General features: G+C 40.8%; 2 protein-coding genes across 14 annotated transcripts in view; both read right to left on the reverse strand.

Moving 5' to 3' along the window:
* Positions 1-26,886, reverse strand: part of TFDP2 (transcription factor Dp-2) — a 197,132-nt gene that overhangs the window by 144,577 nt on the left and 25,669 nt on the right. For 6 of the 13 annotated variants that reach the window (XM_066245216.1, XM_066245219.1, XM_066245213.1 and 3 more), the window contains exons 2-3: positions 21,351-21,456; positions 6,980-7,046 (exon numbers count right to left, since the gene is read on the reverse strand). The exons of 1 other annotated variant lie outside the window; for it this stretch is intronic. In XM_066245216.1, the coding sequence (XP_066101313.1) occupies positions 6,980-7,046; positions 21,351-21,365 (82 nt within the window). In that variant the 5' untranslated portion in view covers positions 21,366-21,456. Of the gene's footprint in view, positions 1-6,199; positions 6,279-6,979; positions 7,047-21,350; positions 21,457-26,886 lie in introns of those variants that run through there. 6 more of the 13 variants (XM_066245223.1, XM_066245227.1, XM_066245225.1 and 3 more) reach the window with 3 other exon arrangements.
* The window catches only part of XPC (XPC complex subunit, DNA damage recognition and repair factor), a 286,669-nt gene that overhangs the window by 54,645 nt on the left and 205,138 nt on the right, over positions 1-26,886 (reverse strand). The gene's annotated exons all lie outside the window — the stretch shown is intronic.

Below are 26,886 nucleotides of genomic sequence, written 5' to 3' on the forward strand. Positions count from 1 at the left end.
CCCAGGTTCGAGACCCCGAGGTCTCCAACTTGAGGGCAGGCTCATCTGGTTGGAGCAAAAATCTCACTGGCTTGAGCCCAGGGTCGCTGGCTCAAGCAAGGGGTTACTCAGTCTGCTGAAGGCCCGCGGTCAGGCCCGTGGTCAAAGCATATGTGAGAAAGCAATCAATGAATAGCTAAGGTGTTACAACACGCAATGAAAAACTAATGATTGATGCTTCTCATCTCTCCGTTCAAAAAAAAAAGAAGCCTGATCAGGCAGTGGCGCAGTGGATAGAGCGTCAGGACTGGGATGCGGAAGATCCAGGTTCAAGACCTCAAGGTCACTGGCTCAAGCAAGGGGTTGCTCGGTCTGCTGAAGGCCCGCGGTCAAGGCACATATAGAAGGTAATCAATGAACAATTAAGTCAGGGGTCCCCAAACTACGGCCCGCGGGTCACATGCGGCCCCCTGAGGCCATTTATCCGGCCCCCAACGCACTTCCGGAAGGGGCACCTCTTTCATTGGTGGTCAGTGAGAGGAGCACATTGACCATCTCATTAGCCAAAAGCAGGTCCATAGTTCCCATTGAAATACTGGTCAGTTTATTGATTTAAATTTACTTGTTCTTTATTTTAAATATTGTATTTGTTCCTGTTTTTGTTTTTGTTTTTTTACTTTAAAATAAGATATGTGCAGTATGCATAGGGATTTGTTCATAGTTTTTTTTATAGTCCGGCCCTCCAATGGTCTGAGGGACAGTGAACTGTCCCCCTGTGTAAAAAGTTTGGGGACCCCTGAATTAAGGTGTTGCAATGCGCAACGAAAAGCTAATGATTGATGCTTCTCATCTCTCCATCCCTGTCTATCCCTCTCTCTGACTCTCGCTCTGTCTCTGTAAAAAAATAATAATAATAATAAATAAATAAATAGGACAATCCTTTAAAAAAAGAAAACTAAAAAAAAAAATTGGAGTTTTGACTTTATATTGAGGGCAATAAACAACTACTAAACTTTTTTTTAAAAAACATGAAAAGCCTTGTTCATATTTGTGTTCGAGAAAAAGTATGGGGCTATATTACAGTGAATAAAATAGAAATAAGTTTGGAAGTAAATAAAACAGCATCAGTGATCTAGAAAGTGGTTTATAGTAGTCTGAACTAAGACAGTAGCAATGGAAACAGAAAACAGGTGGGGAGGGCTGAGAGATTTAAGACAGGGCAGAAACAAGCCTTATAACTGATTTGATTGAAAGCAGAAAGAACAAAAAAGAGTCAAAGATGATGGGTGCCTCAGTTTCTGGTTTGAGCAACGGGTAGATGGCACCACTATTCATTAACACAAGGAGAAGGGGAAAGCATATTTTGAGAGGGTAAAATAATTACTTTAATTCTGGTCAGACTGAGTCTGAGATGAACATAATTTATTCAAATAACGCTGTCCAATAAGCAGATGGGTATGCAAAAACTCAAAACAAAAAGTTTGGACCAGAAATATTGTATAAATTTGAGAATCATCCATATATAAAAGTCAATGATAACTAAAGCAATGTGAATAGATGAAATTGCTGGGGAGACTGTACAAGATGAGAAGAAAATCTAAGACAAAATTGCATGGAACCCTAACATTTAGAAGACAAAGGAAGAGCTAGGAGAGTAGAGTGAGAAGGAACAGCCAGAAAGGAAGGTGAAAATAGTAACAAGAGGAAAAAGAATAAACACTTAATGAATGCTTACTATGTGCTAGGTGTTTTATTGACTTTATATACACTGCTTCATTTAATCCTCACACACTCATTATACACAGAAGGAAAGACATACATTCTTTCAGCAAAATTACTAGTTTGGGACAGCTACTTTGAAATACCTGTCCCAGAGATAGAATGATAGGACAGTCTCTGACTTCTCATATATATTAGTGAGCAACTTATTATCTGCATCCTTAAAGATGTGGGCAAACTGAGACGGTTTTACTCTATAACTAAACTTTACTGTATTTTTAACATACATTCATGGTTGACTTGTTTGTGTGTGACAAAAAAGAGAGAGAGAGCCTGACCAGGTGGTGGCGCAGTGGATAGTGTGTCGGACTGGGATGCGGAGGACCCAGGTTCAAGACCCCGAGGTCATCAGCTTGAGCGCGGGCTCATCTGGTTTGAGCAAAAGGCTCACCAGCTTGGACCCAAGGTTGCTGGCTCAGCAAGGGGTTACTAGGTCTGCTGAAGGCCCACGGTCAAGGCCCATATGAGAAAGCAATCAATGAACAACTAAGGTGTCGCAACGAAAAACTAATGATTGATGCTTCTCATCTCTCTCCGTTCCTGTCTGTCTGTCCCTATCTAGCCCTCTCTCTGACTTTTGCTGTCTCTGTAAAAAATAAAAATAAAAAATAAAATAAAATAATCCCCCCAAAAAGAGAGAGAGAGACAGAGAGGGACAGACAGACAGGAAAGAAGAGATAAGAAGCATCAATTCTTCATGCAGCACCTCAGCTGTTCATTGATTGCTTTCTCATATGCACCTTGACCGGGGAGCTACCGCAGAGCAAGTGACCCCACGCTCAAACCAGGTGACCCCACACTCAAGCCAGCTAAGCCTGCGCTCAAGCTGGCAAGCTCGGGGTTTTGAACCTGGCTCCTCTGCATCCCAGTCCGACGCTCTATCCACTACACCACCGCCTGGTCAGGCTCCGAGGCAACACTTTAATCACTGCACCACTACAGGTCAGGCCCAGCAATTCCACTTCTAAGAACATACCCAAAAGAATAAAAGCAGGTCTTGAGGAGATATATATTCTTTTAAATATTTTCTTATTGTTCAGTTACTGTTGACACAGAGTATTATATTAGTTTCAGACATACAACATAGTGATTAAACATTTATATAACTTTTCCTTTTTTTTAGATTTTATTTACTGATTTTTGGAGAGGGAAAGAGATGGAGTGAGAAAGTGGGGGGAGAAGCAGGAAGCATCTACTCATAGTAGTTGCTTCCTGTATGTGCCTTGACCAGGCAAGCTCAGGGATTTGAAATGCAACCACAGCGTTCCAGGTTGATGCTTTATCCACTGCACCACCACAGGTCAGACACATTTATGTAACTTATGAAGTGATCCCTATGATAAGTCTAGTACCTATCTGACAGCATATATAGTTATTACAATATTATTTACTATATTCCCTATGCTATTATGAGAAGATAGTTGTTCTCCCATGTTCACAACAGCATTATTCACAATAGCTAAAACATAAAAGCTTCCCATGTGGGTCCTGGCTGGTTAACTCACTTGGTTAGAGCAATGTCCTGAAATGCCAAGGTTGCGGGTTCAATCCCCCATCAGGGCACATATGGGAAGTGGCCAATGAGTGCCCAACTAAGAACAAATAAATGCTTCTCTCTCTCTCTCTCCCCCACTTCTTCCTCTTTTTGTCTCTCTAAAATCAATCAATAAAATAAAATAAGCAACCCATGTGTCCATCATGGATAAATAGATAAGCAAAATACAGTATACTAGTACCTCCTTATGCAAGATATGTTCCAAGACCCCAGTGAATACCATGTATAGTACTGAACCCTATGTATACTATGTTTTTTCCTATACATACAACCTTTTCACTTAAAGGAAGTACTCGTGGCTTTCTTTTGGCATATCCAGATTGCCAGCATCACTATGTAGCTTGCAGTTTTGTACCATTAGGTAAAATAAGTGTTACATGAACACAAGCACTACATTACTGACATTTGATGCCATAACCAAGAAAGCTACTAAGTGACTAAAGGACAAAGACTATCTACAGTGGGGATATGCTGGACAAAGGGATGATTCACGTCCTGGGTGAGACAGCATGAAGTTTCAACATGTTATTCAGAACAGCACACAAGCCTGATCAGGCAGTGGCGCAGTGAATAGAGCATCCTTGAACACTGAGGACCCAGGTTTGAAACCTCAAGGCTTCCAGCTTGAGCACAGGCTCATCAGCTTGAACGTGGGGTCACTCGCTTGAGCAAGGGGTCACTGGCTCAGCAGGAGCCCCCCAGTCAAGGCACATATGAGAAAGCAATCAATGAACAACTAAGTTGCCGTAACTATGAGTTGATGCTTCTCATCTCTCTCCCTTCCTGTCTGTCTGACCCTATCTGTCTTTCTGTCTCTCTTTCGCTATAAAAAACAAAAACAAAAAAAACAGCACACAATTTAAAACTTATGAATTGTTAATATCTAGAATTTTCCACTTAATATTTTCACTCTGTGGGTAACTGAAACTGCACTGTGGATAAGGTAGGGGACTACTATACAGGGTGGTGCAAAAGTAAGTTTACAGTGATGAGTACGAGAAAGACTTTATTCTTGTATTATTATTTATTAATTATTATATTACAGGGGGTGCTGGGGTTACAATACAGTTCCATTCCTATGAGTGAGGTAACCCGAATTTTGGTGTAAATCAAAACAGATCCTATGCCTGACCAGGCGGTGGTGCAGTGGATAGAGCATCGAATTGGGCTACGGAGGACCCAGGTTTGAAACCACAAGGTCCCCAGCTTGAGAGCACGATCCTAGACATGATCTCATGGTCACTGTTTTGAGCAAGGGGTCGCTAGCTCTGCTGTAGCCCCCCGGTCAAGGCACATACGAGAAAGCAATCAATGGACAACTAAGGTGCCACAACAGAGAATTGATGCTTCTCATCTCTCCCTTCCTGTCTGTCTCTCCCTATCTGTCCCTGTCTCTCTCACAAAAAAGAAAAAAAACAACAAAAACCCACACCCTAGGCTAAGTCACTTACCTATCCTAACAGTTATAAAATCATAATCTAGAACACAATTAAGCCACAGAAAAAGGAGAAAGACATAAATATACTGTACTGTACACTGGACTGCATACTCTGCTGCACGCAACCAAACTAGTTCACCCACATAGTCCGTAAGTACAATGCTAACAGCATAAGCCGAAACACTCATGTCTCAAGTTTTGTAAGGTTTTATGGGAGTGAGCATCGTAAACTAAAAACGTACTATGTCGAGACTGTTGTAACCTGAGGTCCCCCTCTATTTTCCATAGGGATAACTATAAACCTACATTTGCCTATCCCTGTATATACATAAAATGAAATATTATTCAGGCCTAAAAAGAAAGGAAATTCTAACACACACTACAAACATGAATGAACCTTGAGGTCATTATGCTAAAAGAAATAAGCCAGTCACAAAACAGCAAATACTGTATGATTCCACTTATATGAGGTCCCTAGTAATCAAAGTCATAATGACGGAAAGTAGAATGGTGGCTGCCAGGGGCTGGGGAGGGGAATGTGGAGCTAACTGTTTAATGGGTATGGAGTTTTAGTTTTGCAAAATGAGGAGTGATGGAGATGGATGGTGTTAATGGTTGCACAAAATGAATGTACTTATTACCACTAAACTATATATAAGGTCTACCGGAAAGTTCTGTCCGTTTCTATCACAACAAGTTTCAACACGTAAGCACATGTTTATTTGGCGCATGTGTGCCTCTCTATTTTTATCACTTAATGTATACATACTGACGTAGCAAATTAACTAAAACAAAGGTGGTTCACGTTAGTCTTATGTGTGAAGCCATAGTGTACCCATGGCTACTGATAAAGTTCATTTACGCCACTGTAATTTTTACAAATTTCAACAAGGAAGAAATGCTACAGAAGCAAGTCTGTCGCATCCACCATATTCCCCGGACTTAGCACCTTCCGACTGTCACTTGTTTTTGTCCTTACAAAATTTTTTGAAGGGCAAAAAATTCAAAAATGAAGAAGATATCAAACAAGCACTGGTTCAATTTTTCGCAACAAAAGATAAAACATTTTTCAAAAATGGGATATACAAATTGCCCTCACACAGGCAAGAAATCATTAATAATAATGGCAATTATATTATTTAATAAAGTTTATTGACAGTAAGAAAAATTTGTATTTTGTTTTATTCCAAAAACGGACAGAACTTTCCGGTAGACCATATATATATAATAATAGTTAAAATGGTAAATTTTCTGTTAAGTGTATTTTACCACAGTAAAAAATTTAGAAAAAAAACTAAGAAGCATCAAACCTTGAAGTATCTCTCTTGTTGTTTCAAAATACGTATTTAACTCTTCAGAAGAATTCTACAGACCATTATTATTAAGCCACACACTCTTATACCGATATATAGATTTCTCTAGCCTTCTCTCCAAAGTATATAGCTCACCTTAGACATAAACACTTTGAGGAAGCTGATGTTTTTCTCTCATAGCTATTTGTATCCCAATGGTATATACATTTTGCTCCTTTTATAATGGAAAATTTCAAACATATACAAAGGAAGAGAGAAAGAAATAATGAAACCGCATACAACTATCACCTAGTTTAAACAAATAATCAACTCATGGACAATTTTGTTTTAACTAAAATTCCGCTCACTTAATTCTTACCCCAGTGGATATTTTGAAGCCACTCTCAGACATCCTATCATTTTAACCATAAATATTTCAGTATGTTACTCTCTATACACTAAAAGATACTGTTGAAAAATACATATTAAAAGAATCAACCAGTATCCTGTATATAGGTTCCTGTACTGGTGGTTCAGATTTCTAATGTAAGTATTCCTCCAGTAAGCCACAATTTAGACACAGGAATTATATATTCAGTCATTCTATTGTGGTTTCTTACAAGTTAAACCACTAAAAAGGATTCTCAAACAAGAATATCAAGAAGAAAATGACTTAAATAGTTTCAACTGTAATATGATCGCTACTCAAATATGTTCCTGACAGATATTTTAGGAAAGAGATGGAGAAAATTCACTTTCTCTCCATCTCTCAGAAGTAATTAACTTTCATATGATACAAGTTATTTGGTATATGATAACACAATAATAGTATGTAAATATTACTAAACATAAAGTAATGCATGTCCCTTTATATTTTATAAAACAAGTGCAGTAAAATTAGCTCAGGGTAGAAAATTTTTATTCAACTGTCCTTACCTTTTGTTGGACTGAGATTCTGATCTATAAATCCTCTTAATTCTGTATTTGTGGAATTCAAACCAACCTGAATAAAATAGTTTTAAAAGTTAAAAAAAAATCTAAAAAATTACATGATTACTTAATAAGCTATTTTATACCTTCCACCAGCGGTCCATATCAAATAATATAGCCACATAAAAATGAATTGTATCAACTATAAGAGTATAAAAAAGAGCCTGACTAGGCAGTGGCGCAGTGGGTAAAGTGTTGGACTGGGATGCGGAAGACCCAGGTTTGAGACCCCGAGGTCGCCAGCTTGAGCGCGGGCTCATCTGGTTTGAGCAAAAAGCTCACCAGCTTGAGCCCAAGGTTGCTGGCTCAAGCAAGGGGTTACTAGGTCCGCTGAAGGCCCGCGGTCAAGGCACATATGAGAAAGCAATCAATGAACAACTAAGGTGTTGCAATGCGCAACGAGAAACTAATGATTTATGCTTCTCATCTCTCCATTCCTGTCTGTCTGTCCCTGTCTATTCCTCTGACTCTGTAAAAAAAAAGAGTATAAAAAAGAAAATGTTGCCATAGTGCTTGAAGTGGGGAAAATATAAGTTGTCCAGATAACGTAAAATTAATTTAATGTTAATTAATAGTACCTAGGTCTACAGGTGTAACTGACAGTTTTTTAAAAACAAGTAATGTGACAGCCATGAAGTTGCCAATAGATAGACCATTTCTCACCTTCATTCTGCCATTAATTTTTTTTTTTTGTATTTTTCTGAAGTTGGAAATGGGGAGGCAGTCAGACAGACTCCCGCAAGAGCTCGACAGGGATCCACCCGGAACGCCCACCAGGGGCGATGCTCTGCCCATCTGGGGCATTGCTCTGTTGCAACCAGAGCCATTCTAGCACCTGAGGCAGAGGCCACAGAGCCATCCTCAGCGCCCAGGCAAACTTTGTTCCAATGGAGCCTTGGCTGCGGGAGGGGAAGAGAGAGAGACAGAGAGGAAGGAGAGGGGGAGGGGTGGAGAAGCAGATGGGCACCTCTCCTGTGTGCGGTGGCTGGGAATCGAACCCGGGACTCCTGCACGCCAGGCCGACGCTCTACCACCGAGCCAACCAGCCAGGGCCATCTGCTGTTAATTTTTAATACTCAGATTTACTGCCTGTAATGCTTTTCAACATTATGACATGTAACGGCTCAAATAAAGACCATTAATAACACAATGTAACTCTGAAGACGAGTGGGACTTGTTTCATGATGAGTGGGAAGATTTTTATAACTTGGGTCCAGAGCAGCTTTGTGTGGTGTGTGAACTGGCCTGCTGAGCTCAGACTGTGCTGTGCCCTGTGCTGATGTGGGGGGGTGCCTGTTTTTCTCTCCTAGGCAGGCTTAGCAACTCCAGGTGCTGTCATAATAATTTTTACCCAGGGCCTGTCTTCTCAATCCCTTACCTTTCCCCAAGGAGTATGTTGCTTTCTCTGTTTAAAAAAGTTACAAGCCTAACCACTGGAGGTACAGTGGATAGAGCCTCAACCCAGAATGCTGAGGTCCCAGGTTTGGAACCCAAAATTGCTGGCTTGAGCATGGAATCATCAACATGATCCCAAGGTCACTGGCTTGAACAAGGTGTCACTGGCTTGGCTTGAGGTCCCCTGTCCATGTCAAGGCACATACAAAAAGCAATCAATGACCAACTAAAGTGAAGCAACTATGAGTTGCTGCTTCTCATCTCTCTCCTCCCCCTCTCTCTCCCTTCCTGTATCTCTCTCTCTTGTCCAATTTAAAAAAAAAGTTTAAAAGAAGTTACAGAAAATTAATACAATTCAGAAGTGAGGTCCATGGCCCTGGCTGGTGGCTTAGTGGATACAGTGTCAGCCTGGCATATGGATGTCTCAGGTTCAATTCCCAGTCAGGGCACACAGGAGAAGCAAACATTTGCTTCTCTCCCCCCCTCTCCTCTTCTCTCCCTCTTCTCCTCCCACGGAAAGTGATTCAGTTGGTCCGAGTGCATAAACCTCAAGCATTAAAAATAGCTCAGTTGATTCAGGCATTGGCCCCAGATGGGGTTGCCATGTGGATCCCAGTGTGAGCACATACAGGAGTCTGTCTCACTATCTCCCCTCCTTTCACTTAAAAAAGAAAACACAATGACAATAAGTAAAGATTCTAGTTTCTTGGCCTGACCAGGCGGTGGCACAGTGGATAGAGCGTCGGACTGGGATGCCAAGGACCCAGGTTCAAGACCCCAAGGTCGTCAGCTTGAGTGCAGGCTCATCTGGCTTGAGCAAAAAGCTCACCAGCTTGGACCCAAGGTTGCTGGATCGAGCAAGAGGTAACTCCGTCTGCTGAAGGCCTATGGTCAAGGCACATATGAGAAAGCAATCAATGAACAACTAAGGTGTCGCAACAAAAAACTGATTGGTTCTTCTCATCTCTCTCCGTTCCTGTCTGTCCCTATCTATCCCTCTCTCTGACTCTCCTCTCTGTCCCTGTTAAAATAAAAATAAGATTCTAGTTTCTTGAACAACTTGGTTATGTCCTGAGATCTGAAGGAATGTGTAGAAACCACCTAGAGCAGCCACCTGAATTGCAGGAATGATGACTAGCAGAAAATACAAAGCCTTTCTCAGTAGGGCTCGTAGAAAAAATGCGTCCATAAAGTGATCTTTGGATGCTGGCAAATGAAAGGTAAGAAATTTCTTTAAAATGAAAACAATCCCACCAAACTGAATAATTTTAAGAAAAGGTATACAAAAATGGGTATCTGGATGGATAATAAATTATCTGGATAACTGATAACTCTGCCCACTTAAAAAAAAAAATGAGGTCCACTGGCTGAAGTTCACTGCTTAAGCTCCTACTCTGGCTCATCAAGCCTACTATGTTTGTGGCTGTGGTCAGGTCACACAAGTTCTCTATACTTCCATTTCCTTGTCTGTAAAACCTGGAGGGTGCTAGAAGTACCGTATTTCCCCACACGACGCACCCTTTTTTGAAAAATTTAGGGTCTAAAAACTGGGTGTGCCTTATACAATGGTTGTAGTTTCTTTACTTGGCATTTTCCACTTTTTCATGCTTGTTTTTGTGCTCATTGCTGAAGACAGTGATTCATCATCAGATACAGGTGAGGACAAGCTAATAAATGGGAGTTTTGACAGTGATGAGGAGTTGTATGAACATTATGATGAATAAAACTTGAATTCAGTAACTTTATGTAATGCTTTTTCCCCCCAAAATTTCAGGTCCCAAAATTAAGGTGCATCTTATACATGGGGAAATACGGTACTTACCAATGCAAGTGGTTAGAAAGATTGAGTAAGATAATTCATGTAAAACATATAGCACAGAGTACTCAATTCATGTTAACATTTATTATTAGTATGATACTTGAAGAACTGCCTATAGCAAATGTGTTTATAAATTCACCTTCAGATAATTTATTTCATTTAATGTGCTGTCCAATGGACTTCCTGGAACCAGAACTGAATATGGCAGTATCATTAAACAGTTTTTACAGTTACAGTCAAGAGAGAAAAAAACTCCATTTTTGAAAACTTGACAAAAGCAAGCATCTAATAAGTGGTTCTACTATTAATATTATGTTATTGTAGATTTGTAATCTTGAAACATCAATGCTAATCTGGTACCTCAAAAATCTTCAATATCCTTTATTTTTTTATTTGTTTTTACAGAGACAGAGAGAGTCAGATAGGGACAGACAGACAGGAACGGAGAGAGAAGAGAAGCATCAATCATCAAGTTTTTCGTCGCAACACCTTAGTTGTTCATTGATTGCTCTTTCATATGTGCCTTGACCGCGGGCCTTCAGCAGACCGAGTAACCCCTTGCTTGAGCCAGCGACCTTGGGGTCCAAGCTGGTGAATTTTTGCTCAAACCAGATGAGCCCATGCTCAAGCTGGTGACCTCGGGGTCTTGAATCTGGGTCCTCCACATCCCAGTCCGACGCTCTATCCACTGTGCAACCGCCCATTCAGGCTTTATTTCTTACGTTAAAAAAAATTTCAGCCTGATGAGCGAGTGACGCAGTGGACAGAGCGTCAGTCAGGCTTTATTTGTTTCTTTTTTTTTCTTTTTTTTTTTTTACAGAGACAGAGAGTGAGTCAGAGAGAGGGATAGACAGGGACGGAGAGAGATGAGAAGCATAAATCATTAGTTTTTCATTGCGCGTTGCAACACCTTAGTTGTTCATTGATTGCTTTCTCATATGTGCCTTGACCACGGGCCTTAAGCCTTGACCACCGCCTGGTCAGGCAGGCTTTATTTATTTCTTATGATAAAAATTTTTCAGCCTGACCGGGCGGTGGCGCAATGGATAGAGCGTCGGACTGGGATGCGGAAGACCCAGGTTCGAGACCCCGAGGTCGCCAGCTTGAGTGAGGGCTCATCTGGTTTGAGCAAAAGCTCACCTGCTTAAGCCCAAGGTCGCTGGCTCAAGCAAGGGGTTACTCAGTCTGCTGAAGGCCCATGGTCAAGGCACGTATGAGAAGGCAATCAATGAACAATTAAAGTGTTGCAATGCACAACAAAAAACTAATAATTGATGCTTCTCATCTCTCTGTTCCTGTCTGTCTGTCCCTGTCTATCCCTCTCTCTGACTCTCTGTCTCTGTAAAAAAATAAAATAAAATAAAATTTTCAGCCTGATGAGGCAGTGGCACAGTGGACATAGCGTCGGACTGGGATGCGGAGGACCCAGGTTCGAGACCCCGAGGTCGCCAGCTTGAATGCGGGCTCATCTGGTTTGAGCAAGGCTCACCAGCTTGGGCCCGAGGTCGCTGGCTCAAGCAAGGGGTTTTGCCGTCTGCTGTAGCCCCACCGTCATGGCACATATGAGAAAGCAGCCTGACCTGTGGTGGCGCAGTGGATAAAGCGTTGACCTGGAAATGCTGAGGTCACCGGTTCAAAACCCTGGGCTTGCCTGGTCAAGGCACATATGGGAGTTGATGCTTCCAGCTCCTCCCCCTTCTCTCTCTCTTCTCTCTCCCTCTCTGTCTCTCTCTCTAAAAATGAATAAATAAAAAATAAAAAAATTTTAAAAATTTAAAAAATGTTTAAAAAAAAGATTAAAAAAAAAAAAGAGAAAGCAATCAATGAACAACTAAGGTGTCGCAATGAAAAACTGATGATTAATGCTTCTCATCTCTCTCTGTTCCTGTCTGTCTGTCCCTGACTCTATGTCTCTGTAAAAAAAAAAAAAAAAAAAAAAAAAAAGGAATAAATAAAAATACCTACAGGCCATGGCCAGTAAGTAGTTGGCTCGGTGGCAGAACGTTGGCCCAACGTGTAGAAGTCCTAGGTTCAATTCCCAGTCAAGGCACACAGGAGAAGCACCCATCTGCTTCTCCACCCCTCCCCCTCTCATTCCTCTCTGTCTCTCTCTTCCCCTCCCGCAGCCAAGGCTCCATTGGAGCAAGATTGGCCCAGGCGCTGAGGATGGCTCCACAGCCTCAGCCTCAGGCGCTAGAATGGCTCTGGTTGTAACAGAGCAACAGCCCAGATGGGCAAAGCATCACCCTCTAATGGACGTGCCGGGTGGATCCTGGTAGAGTACATGCAGGAGTCTGTCTCTCTGCCTCCCCGCTTCTCACTTCAGAAAAATACCAAAAAAAAAAGAAAAAAAGTAAGCCTATAAATTGTCCTAAGAATATCATCATATGCGAGTACTTATTTTAGATTCTGCTAATAACAATACTTCTTTATTTACAGATGGGAGGTATGTGAGAATTGCATGAAATAAAATTTTTTTTTATAAAATGTGTAAGGCAACATTAAAAAAAGGAAAATGTATATTCTTCTTGTTTCCATAAATTGGTTATCAAACAAACATGATTTTAAGTTAATAAAACTGTAACTGTAACTAATTTCATTTTTTGAAATTAAACTCACTCCCGGGGTTAGCGAGCATGAAAAAAACTCACTACTCAAAGGGTTAAATTTTTATAATACTTGAGACAAAGACATAAAAAACATAGCTTTTAATTCTCTGAAGATAATGATATAGATACTTAATTGACTTGTCTAGCTTCTTACAAGTATTCTTTTAGAAGTCAAGTAAGTGCTTTGCAACAAAATTTGCAAATTACTACTGTATGGATCTCCAGAGTTGCTCCCAAGTCTTCAATTTGCAAATGGCAAGAGCTTACTGTGGCATCACTAACATGTCTCTACCTCTTCTATAAAAAGAGGACCAAGACAGCCTTTAACATATTCCATCCCTAATACAGTGACTGTTTCATACATGTTACAATAACTTCAAAAGCATCAGTTTATACCATTTTGTTATTATATAAAGATAACAGCAAAAACCTCAACTGAAACCACATATTTACAGTCGAGAGTTCAGTTACTGAGTTACTGGTATGCTTAAACACCTGCTCTTAATGTCCAACATCTGCAGACTTAAGCAGCAAACGAATTCAGAAACTTTTAAAGCAGCTGTACACCTGCACCTTAATAATCAACAAATTATATTCTAAAAAGATAGAGATCAACTGTGAATCAATATTGTCTGCTAATTTTGGTCTCATGAGGGAGTAAAGGTGGTTGTATTCAGAGCTTATAAAATATTACTAAAACTTATTTAATCAAAATTTCAAAAAATGTATTAATTTCTGCTTTCATAAACACTTTACAGTTTGAGAGTAGAAAATTTGCTAGGAAAGGCATTTAAAAGCACTAGTTCATCTTTCCCTGTATTATTTTTAAAAGATCCTTCTATAATGTTTCACAGAGCAAGGAAAAAAAGTGAACTCATTTTATGAAAAAATTTTCATAACTTGTCTGCTGACTAAAAAATATCCAAGCTTGCCTGATCTGTGGTGGCCCAGTGGATAAAGCGTCGGCCTGGAAATGCTGAGATCACCGGTTCGAAACCCTGGGCTTGCCTGGTCAAGGCACATATGGGAGTTGATGCTTCCAACTCCTCCCCCCCTTCTCTCTCTGTCTCTCCTCTCTCTCTGTCTCTTCTCCCTCTCTCTCTCTCTGTGTCTCTCTGTCACTCCCTCTCCTCTCTAAAATGAATAAATTTAAAAAATAAATAAATAAATAAAAATTAAAAAAAAATCCAAGCCCAATTTTTAAAGATCAAACCATATTCCCCAATAACAGCATTATAATTTCAGTAATATTTAACATTTCAGATCAACATAAATAAAACAAAATTCAAAGCTCTAGCATTCACAAGCAAGGTGATCTCAGAACAGTAGCTGCAAAATGGGGATAATATGTGTGTATATGAAAAACTCAAGAGCTTCTAGATAAAATTTAAAATTATGTAAACATGCTGTTAACACAAAGCAATATTCAAATATCAGTTATTCAAATGGCAGTGGCTTTTAACACTTCAATACCAACTAGACAATATATGAAACAAATGCCAATGACCTATAAACATACAGAATATCAGTTTAACCTAATCAGCAATATAATCAGAGAACTGTAAATCACATATCATTTTTTGCTGATGGATTGGCGAAGATTACAAAGAAAGTAAATGAAAATGACACTGACCCACTACTAGTGAATCTATAAATTGGTGCAATCTTTTCTTTTTAAGATTTTATTTATTCATTTTAGAAAGAGGGGGAAGGAGAGAAAGAGAGAGAGAGAGATAGAGAGAGAGAGGGAGAGAGGGAGAGAGGGAGAGAAGGGGGAGGAGCAGGAAGCATCAACCCCCATATGTGCCTTGACCAGGCAAGCCCAGGGTTTCAACCTGGCGACCTCAGCGTTCCAGGTCGACGCTTTATCCGCTGTGCCACTCTGGTAAGGTATGTATGTGCACAGGTCAGGAGGTGGAACCTTTCTAAAAAGCAATTTAGCAATATGAATCAAAAGCCACCCCCAGAAAATACACACTTTTTAAGCCAGTAATTTCGTAAGACTGCCTTGTAGAAATAATCCAACAAGTAAGCAAAATTAAAAAAAAATTTTTTTTTTGTATTTTCTGAAGTTGGAAACGGGGAGGCAGTCAGACAGACTCCCGCATGCACCCGACCGGGATCCACCCAGCACGCCCACCAGGGGGCGATGCTCTGCCCATCTGGGGCATCGCTCTGTTGCAACCAGAGCCATTATAGTGCCTGAGGCAGAGGCCACAGAGCCATCCTCAGTGCCTGGGCCAACTTTGCTCCAATGGAGCCTTGGCTGTGGGAGGGGAAGAGAGACAGAGAGGAAGGAGAGGGGGAGGGGTGGAGAAGCAGATGGGCGCTTCTCCTGTGTGCCCTGGCCAGGAATCGAACCCGGGACTCCTGCACACCAGGCCGACGCTCTACCAATGAGCAAACTGGCCAGGGCTTAAAAATTTTTTTAAAGAAAAAAATAGAAATCATTTAATGGCCAATATTAGAAAACCATTGCAATGTCCACATAATAGATAACACAAAACCGTCATTTAAAAGGATGTTGTAGATCAGGGGTCCCCAAACTACGGCCCGCGGGCCGCATGCAGCCCCCTGAGGCCATTTATCTGGCCCCCGCCACACTTCCGGAAGGGGCACCTCTTTCATTGGTGGTCAGTGAGAGGAGCACATTGACCATCTCATTAGCCAAAAGCAGGCCCATTGTTCCCATTGAAATACTGGTCAGTTTGTTGATTTAAATTTACTTGTTCTTTATTTTAAATATTGTATTTGTTCCCATTTTGGTTTTTTTACTTTAAAATAAGATATGTGCAGTGTGCATAGGGATTTGTTCATAGTTTTTTTTATAGTCCGACCCTCCAACGGTCTGAGGGACAGTGAACTGGCCCCCTGTGTAAAAAGTTTGGGGACCCCTGTTGTAGACTTATCAAGAGAAGAAAAGATATTCATCACAAAGGTTAAGCTAAACAGTAGGTTACATAACAATATGACCTCATTTTTACTAAAAATATATATAACACATACATTTGGCTTATATTGTATATATGATATATTATATACATACCAGGCAAAATTTTACTCATAATTTCTAGGCTAGTTTATTTTACTTGTATTTTCTAATTTTTCTGTAATGAGTATTATGGCTTACATACTTTTTAAAAGAGTCCTGCCTGACCAGCGGGTGGTGCAGTGGATAGAGCATCAGACTGGAAGGCAGAGGACCCAGGTTTGAAACCCCAAGGTTACCAGCTTGAGTATGGGGTCGTTAGCTTAAGCCTGGGATCACAGACATGACCCCATGGTCACTGGCTTGAACTCAAAGGTCTATGGCTAGAGCTTAAGGTGGCTGACTTGAGCAAGGGGTTACTCACTCCACTGTAGACCCCCATCCCGCCCTCAAGGCACGTATGAGAAAGCAGTCAATGAACAACAACAAGGTGCTGCAATGAAGAATCGATTCTTCTCATCTCTCTCCCTTCCTGTCTGTCCCCATCTGTTCCTCTCTCTGTCTCTTTATCTGTCTCTGTCACAAAAAAGCAAAACAAAAAAAGATTCTTGACAAGGCCAAAAAATACACCTTGAATTAACTTTCAAATTATTGTATACTGAGTGAACTTAAGTTAGACACACTTGCAATTTAGGTCTATAAGAAAATCACTGAATACTAGATACTATTAATTAACAATTTTTTTTCTTTTTTTTAAGATTTTATTTATTCATTTTAGAGAAGGGGGGAGAAAGAGAGAGAGACAGAGAGAGAGAGAGAGAGAGAGAGAGAGAGAAGGGGGAGAGAAGGAGGGAGGAGCAGGAAGCATCAACTCCCATATGTGCCTTGACTGGGTAAGCCCAGGGTTTCGAACCAGCAACCTCAGCATTCCAGGTCGACGCTTTATCCACTGCGCCACCACAGGTCAGGCCAATTAACAATTTTATTTTTTTAATTTTTTTTTTTTGTACTTTTCTGAAGCTGGAAACGGGGAGAGACAGTCAGACAGACTCCCGCATGCGCCCGACCGGGATCCACCCGGCACGCCCACCAGGGGCGAAGCTCTGCCCACCAGGGGGCGATGCTCTGCCCCTCCGGGGCGTGGCTCTGTCGCGACCAGAGCCACTCTAGCACCTGGGGCAGAGGCCAAGGAGCCATCCCTAGCGCCCGGGCCATCTTTGCTCCAATGGAGCCTTGGCTGCGGGAGGGAAAGAGAGAGACAGAGAGGAAGGAGGGGGTGGCGGGGGTGGAGAAGCAAATGGGCGCTTCTCCTATGTGCCTTGGCCGGGAATCGAATCCGGGTCCCCCGCACGACAGGCCGACGCTCTACCGCTGAGCCAACCGGCCAGGGCCAATTAACAATTTTTTATGTACATTTCTTTTTTTAGATTTTATTTATTCATTTTTGGAGAGGGAGGGAGGGAGTGTGTGTGTGTGTGTGTGTGTGTGTGTGAGAGAGAGAGAGAGAGAGAGAGAGAGAGAGAGAGAGAGAGAGAGAGAGAGAGAGAGAAAGGGGGAAGGAGCAGGAAGCATCAACCTCCATACGTGCCTTGACCAGGCAAGCCCAGGGTTTTGAAACAGTGATTTCAACATTCCAAGTTGATGTTTTATCCACTGCGCCACCACAGGTCAGACTGGTTAACAATTTTAACCCAGAAACAATGAATACATTGCCATCTCAGTAAAGCTTCCTTTTGTAAAGTGATCCATCCCACAATCCATGTAGTTCTAGTCAGACTGTTAATCCATGAGCCTCAGTCATTCCATGGCAGCAGAAGCAGACCCTGACCCAGAGCTGGCCATTTATGGTACCCCATTTCCCTCTTCACTGGCTTGTTTAAGCATGTAGGCCAAGCAGGGTCAACCAAAACTTCTGCACAGAGTATGAAATATAAATGCTAAAAAAGAACACTTCCTTCTCTTCCTGAGATAAACATTTTAAGGCCAATGTAGGCAGTATGTCATCATACAGAACCAAGAGATGGAAAAGCAGAAACAGAGCCCTGACACCATATTTGATCGCCTGAATCCAGATGTGTTTGAAGCCAGAGTACTTCAGACTTTTCAGTTATGGGAACCAATATATTCCACTTTCTGTAATAAGCTGTTTTGAATAGGCTTTCTGTTGCCTGTAACTATTAAGAGACCAAGTATGAAACGAATAAGGTAAAAGTAACTCTTCAAAAAAACCATTCTCATAAAAGAAATACAAAATGGGAAACAAAAAATAAAGATGTAAGTAACTGAATATATGTTTAAGGACACGTTCATAAGACTGGGCAATCTCTTCCATATCAGAGTTACATGTGACACAATTGATCATTCCCTCCTTCTTGGAACACTTTCTTCACTGGGTGCCCAGATCTTTAGGATAACACTGCCTCCTTTTCTGGCCATTCTTTAAGACTGCTTGGTCCTCATGAATTCTCTATACATAAATGTACTATATAATCTCATACAGCCTCTGCTTTAAAGTAATTTCATATGAAATGACTTCGATATTTCTATATCCACTCCCAAGCTTTCCCCTGAGCTCCAGAGTCATTTATCACACTGCCTAGCTAATATCTCTACTGGGATGTTTTTAGGTCTCTCAACTTCGATATATTCAAAATAATTTTTTGAGTTTGCCACAAAATCCTGCATTGACCCAAGAGTTCCTCTTTACCGAGTTACAGAAGCCAATACTGACAAGTCTTCTTTAACTTATTCCCTGTCTGCCTAACTAGTAAGTCCTGACGGCTGTCCCTTTAAATACATTCCAGATCCAAACACTTTCCCCCACCTCCAATATATCATTACTCCAGCCCAAATCACCACACTCTGTTGTCTGAACTACTGGGTAAACACCAAACAAGTCCTTACTTCTATTATACAACTAAGTTGCCACAATAAAACTGATGCTTCGCTTCTCATCTCTCTCCCTTCCTGTTTGTCCCTATCTGACCCTCTCTCTGACTGTCTCTGTAACAAAAACAAACAAACAAAAAGATCTTATCTACTGCAGAATGGCTAGTAAACATGATGCCATTTTCAGACCACCTTTTCAATTCTCTCCCACACGCTGTGGCCCAGTCTGAGGCTTTAGTCTCTTCCTGTCCCTAACTGCAGGGTTTCAGAAAAGGGTCAACTCATCAATTCTCCCCCCCCACCAGGGTGCCATAACAGAAAGAGAAACGTGTTGCTCATTGATTGATTTCTTCCAAATATATAGACAAAGTAATGGGAGTATACTTCCACTGGTTCAAATGCTTTATGTTACTTTCAGGAAACAACTTTTAATATAACAAATTGTAAATATGACTAGAAAGATTATATTTGATTCAAGGCACATTTCACGCCAAAATATACCATCTTTTATTAATTTTTTTTTTTTAAACAGAGACAGAGAGAGTCAGAGAGAGGAACAGACAGGCAGGAACAAAAAGAGATAAGAAGCATCAATCATCAGTTTTTCATTGCGACACCTTAGTTGTTCATTGATTGCTTTCTCATATGTGCCTTGACCGTGGGCCTTCAGCAGACCGAGTAACCCCTTGCTCAAGCCAGCGACCTTGGGTCCAAGCTGGTGAACCTGCGCTCAAACTAGCGATCTCGGGGGTCTCAAACCTGGGTCCTCCGCATCCCAGTTCAGCGCTCTATCCACTGCACCACCACTCGGTCAGGCCAAAATATACCACCTTGTTGCTCAGGATAACTTTCACATCCCCTTTTTTACTAAAGGAGAGAAAATCGAGGTAATACCCCGTAAAAAAATTTTCAATACACAGACTAAAATTTTGCTTCTGCTTTTCCCCAAATTAACACTTTAACAAATATATACAAGAGTCCTAGATTAAAGCAAACTACTCCTGATAATTTATCCTAACAAAATTAACTAAATGTTAATGAAGCAAAATCTATTATCTGCTTATAGCCACTAATGCATGCTAAAAGCAAGATTAATAATAGCAAAGCAGAGATAAGTAATAAGGGGTTTTCTTGTTTTTTGTTTTTTTTTTTTGACAGAGACAGAGAGAAGAACAGATAGGGACAGACAGGAAAGGAGGGAGATGAGAAGTATCAATTCTTCACTGAGGTACCTCAGTTTTCACTGATTGCTTTCTCATATGTGCCTTGACCGGGGGGCTACAGCAGACCGAGTGACCCCTTGCTCAAGCCAGAGATCTTGGGCTCAAGCTGGTGAGCCTTGCTCAAACCAGATGAGCCCGCGCTCAAGCCAGCAACCATTGGGGTTTCGAACCTGGTTCCATCGTGTCCCAGTCCAACGCTCCATCCATTGCGCCACCGCCTGGTCAGGCAAGGGTTTATTTTTTTAAAGCTATTCATTAAATGTATAATGGTAGTATATATTTAGAACAATCTGTCTGGCTTATGAGGAGACCTTTTTTTTTTTTTACTTAATATAGTGCTTGCTTTTCCTGGTCACAACTAACCAAAGCACTAGCAGATATCAGACTCGAGCACTGCCAGAAGTCCTTCCCAATGAGCCAAGGAGTCTGAAATTGGGGCTAACACAGGCAGACAGAATCTGTCAGGCTGCCTCTGTCCCTCCCTTCACATCTCTCTCCGAACAGGCTGGTTCTGTAACATGTCGACTGAGATGCTGACTAGGGAACTGAGGAAGATGACTTGCAGAGAGACAGAGTAATGAAGCAGATGCACAGAGACAAGCAGAGATGACAGGTAGAAACCAAATACTGCCTCAATTCCTGGTAGAGTTCATGCTCCTGGACTCAGATCTTTCTGAGGGCCCACTAAAATCCTACTCTTCAATTCCTTGAAACATCCTTATATCTTTATAGTAAACTCCTTTTTGTTTAAGATAGTCTACACTGGTTTCTACAGCCTGTAATCAAAGACTCCAATATAACAATATATAGGAAGAGGAAAGCAATTACATTTAAGTTATTCCCTGTATGCTATAGTATTTACTTTCTGGCATAATCCTTCACCCTAACTGGAAGTAAGTCCATTGATACAGGGTGACAATCAGAAAGTGACTTCAAAGAAAGTAGATTCAGAAATGATAGTTTCAAACAACAACAAAAAAGAAATTGAATAACTTCTTCAAAACATTTAAGGTCTAATGTAACCTCAGGAACATGTCATAGAGGATAGCAAGCTTCTTCTAAACAATGTCTGAGTATATACATTTCCCTGAGTAAATCCAAAAGACAAAAAACTGAACCAAATAAAACAATAAGGGCAAGAAACTCTCCAGCAATACTAAAACAAATTTATTACAGTACCCAACAAAGGAGAAGGGTGGGAAACTTTCAGGAGAAAGCAATTTTGCAGCTGTTGAAGAGTAACTTAGCAGCAATTTATAGAAATGCTACTGTGCTTGTTAAGGTACTGTATTCAATAGCATTAAAGTTTACTATCTTGTTCTTTGCATAAACAAAAACAATTTTAATTAGTGCAGGAAACTGAATTTGATTAATCTGAGTGGTGAAAAAAATACCTGTAGGAAAAAGAACTCACTTTAAAAATAGTTACATTCAAAAGTTTACAAATACTTACATTTTTTGCCGTCATGTCAAATTGTATTCGATTTAAAATTCTGTAAAGCCATTTAAAAAACAAAAATAAAAAACTTTGTCTTCAATAATTCTTTAAAAAGAACATCCTGTTAAAGAAAAAAGGAAATGTCAATGTAATAACAATAACTGACATTTATGTTGATATCTATCTTATGTGATATACATTCTTTTGTAAGTGAATTGCTTAAATTAATCCTCACAACAAAACTGTAAGACATATATACCATTTTAATCCTCATTTTCCAGATAATGGTTAGAGTTTAGAGAGGTTAAATATTTTGACTCAGCTAATTCCACTAACAAGTGATAAATACCAGACTTTGAAATATTAAGACTTTATTATACTTTACACAACCCACTGAAAGAAACAACAGGCCTTCTTGGAGAAACAGCCAATTCCAGGACTGGGGCAGAAAATGTGCAAGATAAACCTAGAACATTTTAGTGTACCTAAAGTAAGAATCAGTGTACCTAAAGTAAGGAAGGGCTCAAAAAATGATGGAATCTTATCAAAAGTATACAGGAGCCAGCTTAAAGAGTCTACAACCAATAAACAATGTGCACCAAAGAACATATTGATAGTAATAGATTATAATAAACTATAATCTCATTGAATAAAATAATTTTCCAGGTGTCCATACTGATATGAACAAATAATGAGGCAGAAGGGAAAGCTCTTCTTTATAATACAATGCCAACAATACAAGGTGGGGCAAAAGTAGGTTTACAGTTGTTTATATGGAAAATACAATAATAAATAATAATATAAGAATAAACCATGTTTTGTGTACTCACAATTGTAAACTTACATTTGCCCCACCCTGTATAAAGGAATGATGCAGTTAGAAAATCCCCCATTTGTTATTTTCTAAGCAAGAATCATCAACAAATACTTAAGTGTGGAAAAGAAAGGCTCTTAACATGAATAATTTTTGGCAAAACTTACCTTCTCTAAAACAAGATTTTTAGCAGAACTTCCTTTTTCTGAAAATATTCCCTATTCTTGGCCTTGAGGCTGGTCTCCCAGACTGTGGCCTTGGACTAGCTTTGCGAAGTAGCAAGTGTTCTCAGAATGTTTCTCCCTGAACTAACCCTATATATAAACATTGTAAGAAAGCTTGTTTCACTGCTTTTTTTACTGCTATGCTTCTTCTCCTCCCCATTCCTCAGTCAGTATGTAATTTTCCCTTTAAAAGCCAGCCCCAAACTGTGTTCCCCACTGCATTGATTTGAACGACTTAGGTCTCCATGCGGTCCACACAGCCGGTTAATTAAAGACTCCCTAATTTGGCTAACTGATTGTGTTGTGTGGCATCTTGCTGTTCCGATACAACAATACTATACTTAATAGATGAGAATTGGTAAGAAAAATTGTATTTACATACTTTTGAAATATCTCCCCAATAAATACATATTAATTCAAATTTTACAGCCAAACCAGACACACACCATGTTAGCCAGATAGATCAAAGCCACCAAATGACCACCAACAACGAGACTAACATCTGCACCTCTTCAAGTGCACTGAGATGGATTTATAATATCATTTCCAAGGTTTTCTGCTCAAAGTGCATAATCAGAATCTAATTATAAGGAAATATCAGATAAGTTTAAATTAAGGAACATTCTGTAATATCATGAACTGAATTCTTCTACAATATTGGTATCATTAGAGATAAAAGAAGCCTGAGAAACATTACAAATTAAAAACAACCAAACTCACATAAAAATTAAATTCAACCCATGATCCTGGACTGGACTCTAGACCATAAAAAAATAATTGCTTTGAAGAACATCATTGGGGCAATTGGAGAAATCAAAATATGGTCCATAGACTATATAACCGTATTGCCTAGTGTTATATTTTATTTCCTAATTTTGATCACAGTTAGATAAATAAGGGTCTCAAGGTGTAGGCAGTTATTATTAAAAGTTGTTATTATTATTTTTTTAATCAAGTGAGAGATAGGGAGGCAGAGAAAAATTCCCATATGTGCCCCAACCAGAATCCACCTGACAACCTCCACCTGGGGCTGATATTCCACCCATCTAGGGCTGCTGCTTCATTGCTCGGCAACTGAGCTACTTTAGGCACCTGAGGTGAGGGCATGGAGCAATCCTCAGTGCCCGGGACCAATTTGCTCATTTGAGCCATAGCTGCAGGAGGGGATAAGGTGGGGGGGAGAAGTGGATGGTCGCTTCTCCTGTGTGCCCTGACCTAGAATCAAACCCAGGACTTCCACACACCAAGCCAACACTTTACTGCTGAGTGAACCAGCCAAAGCCAAAAGTTACTATTTTTTTAACTTTTAAAAATATTTTTTGCCTGATCAGGTGGTGGTGCAATGGACAGAGCATCATCTCCTATATGTGCCTTGACTGGGCAAGCCCAGGATTTTGAAACAGTGACCTCAGCATTCGAGGTCACTGCTTTATCCGCTGTACCACCACAGATTAGACCCAGTCTTCTTTTCTTGCTGCAAGTGAAAACACAACCTTGGGACAACCATATCTCATTCTTAAACAGAACATCCCAAATGGCAAACCTCTAAAGTCAGTAACAGTATTTTGGGGGTTTTTAAGTGAGTGTCCCGTCCTTAGAAAAAATACACCAAAATATTTAGGAGTGAAAGGGTGTATGATAGCAGCAACTTACTTTCAAATGATAAAAAAAAAGATACAATTTGTATATATAAAATGGGAATGATAATAAAAAAGCATAGGTGGCAAAATGTTAACAATTGGTGATTCTTTTTTTTTTTCATTTTTCTGAAGCTGGAAACAGGGAGACAGTCAGACAGACTCCCGCATGCGCCCGACCGGGATCCACCCGGCACGCCCACCAGGGGCGATGCTCTGCCCACCAGGGGGCGATGCTCTGCCCCTCCGGGGGGTCGCTCTGCCGCGACCAGAGCCACTCTAGCGCCTGGGGCAGAGGCCAAGGAGCCATCCCCAGCGCCCGGGCCATCTCTGCTCCAATGGAGCCTTGGCTGCGGAAGGGGAAGAGAGAGACAGAGAGGGAAGCGCGGCGGAGGGGTGGAGAAGCAAATGGGCGCTTCTCCTGTGTGCCCTGGCCGGAATCGAACCCGGGTCCTCCGCACGCTAGGCCGACGCTCTACCGCTGAGTCAACCGGCCAGGGCCTAACAATTGGTGATTCTTGGTAAAGGGTATTCAGGAGTTCTTTACCCTATTTCTACAACTTTTCTCTTACTTTAAAATTATTTCAAAATTAAAACTTTAATAAGACATTCAGGAATAAAGTTGATGTTTGCTTTTCCACTTAAGCTGCAGATTTGTTCACAATTTCTATCATGACCTAATTTAAAAATCAAGTTCCTGCCTGACCAGGTGGTGGCGCAGTGGATAGAGCGTCGGACTGGGATGCGGAAGGACCCAGGTTCGAGACCCCGAGGTGGCCAGCTTGAGCGCGGGCTCATATGGCTTGAGCAAAGAGCTCACCAGCTTGGACCCAAGGTCGCTGGCTCCAGCAGGGGGTTACTCGGTCTGCTGAAGGCCCGCGGTCAAGGCACATGTGAGAAGGCAATCAATGAACAACTAAGAAGTCGCAACGCGCAACGAGAAACTGATGATTGATGCTTCTCATCTCTCTCCGTTCCTGTCTGTCTGTCCCTGTCTATCTCTGCCTCTGTAAAAATAAATAAATAAATAAATAAAATAAAATAAAATAAAAAATAAAAATCAAGTTCCTATAATGGAACTGTTTCGCATTCATCAATTACCATATTTCCCCATGTATAAGATGCTCCCATGTATGATGTGCCTTAATTTGGGGGCCAAATTTTTTTTTTTTTTTTGTATTTCTCTGAAGCTGGAAACGGGGAGACACAGTCAGTCTCCCGCATGCGCCTGACTGGGATCCACCCGGCATGCCCATCAGGGGTGAAGCTCTGCCCACCAGGGGGCAATGCTCTGCCCCTCTGGGGCGTCGCTCTGCCGCGACCAGAGCCACTCTAGCGCCTGGGGCAGAGGCCAAGGAGCCATCCCCAGCGCCCGGGCCATCCTTGCTCCAATGGAGCCTCGGCTGTGGGAGGGGAAGAGAGAGACAGAGAGGAAGGAGAGGGGGAGGGGTGGAGAAGCAAATGGGCACTTCTCCTATGTGCCCTGGCCGGGAATCGAACCCGGGTCCCCCGCACGCCAGGCCGAAGCTCTACCGCTGAGCCAACCGGCCAGGGCCAGGGGCCAAAATTTTTTTCAAAATGTATTACATAAAGTTATTGAACCCAAGTTTTATTAATCATAAAATTCATACAACTCCTCATCACTGTCAAAACTCCCATCTATTATTAGCTTGTCCTCCTCTGTGTCTGATGACGAATCACGGTGTTCAACAAGTGCAAAAACAAGCACAAAAAAGCAGGAAATACAAGTTTAAAAATCAACAACCACTATATATGATGCACTCAGTTTTTAGACACCAATTTTTTTGGAAAAAAGTATGTCTTATGCATGGGGAAATATGATTTTTGTTATTTCCTCTTCAGTATTATAAATATTAAATAAATAATAAAACATAAGTTCCTGAGTTATGCCATTTGCCAAATTACTCAACATATTAAACTAGAAATTTAAGGCTAAAATACAAATATTTCATTTTTAAAATTTTCACCAAGTTTGATATAATAGATCTACATAGAACTCTGTACCTAAGACCATATTTACAAAATTTTCCACATACAAAATCATGAATGATGTAGTAAAAAATATCAAAGAAGCAATATTATAAAGTTCATGGTCTTTAACTACAATGAATTTTTAAAAATTTATTTAGTAATTTTAGAAAAAGAAGAAGGGAGAGGGAGAGATAGAAACATCAACCTGTTTCTGTACATGCCCTGACTAGGGATCAAACTGGCTACCTTTGCATATCAGGACGATGCTCTAACCCAGTGGTAGTCAACCTGGTCCCTACCGCCCACTAGTGGGCGTTTCAGCTTTCATGGTGGGCGGTAGTGGAGCAACCAAAGTATAAATAAAAAGATAGATTTAACTATAGTAAGTTGTTTTATAAAGATTTATTCTGCCAAACAGCGAAAATCCAACATAAAGTACTTGGTAAGTAATTATTATTATATGCATTAACTTGCTGTAACTCTGCTTTATAAGTTTTATAAAATAACGTTACTTCCCTACTTTATAAATCACCATTACTGTGGAACTGGTGGCAGTTAGAAGATTTTACTACTAACAGAAATACAAAAGTGGGCGGTAGCCTGACCAGGAGGTGGCGCAGTGGAGAGAGCACCAGACTGGGATGCGGAAGGACCCAGGTTCGAGACCCCGAGGTCGCCAGCTTGAGTGTGGACTCATCTGGTTTGAGCAAAGCTCACCAGCTTGGACCCAGGGTCGCTGGCTCAAGCAAGGGGTTGCTCGGTCTGCTGAAGGCCCACGGTCAGGGCACATATGAGAAAGTAATCAATGAACAGCTGAGGTGTTGCAACGTGCAATGAAAAACTAATGATTGATGCTTCTCATCTCTCTCCGTTCCTGTCTGTCT

The sequence above is a fragment of the Saccopteryx bilineata genome, chromosome 10, assembly GCF_036850765.1.
Source record: "Saccopteryx bilineata isolate mSacBil1 chromosome 10, mSacBil1_pri_phased_curated, whole genome shotgun sequence".
NCBI classification, from domain to species: Eukaryota; Metazoa; Chordata; class Mammalia; order Chiroptera; family Emballonuridae; genus Saccopteryx; species Saccopteryx bilineata.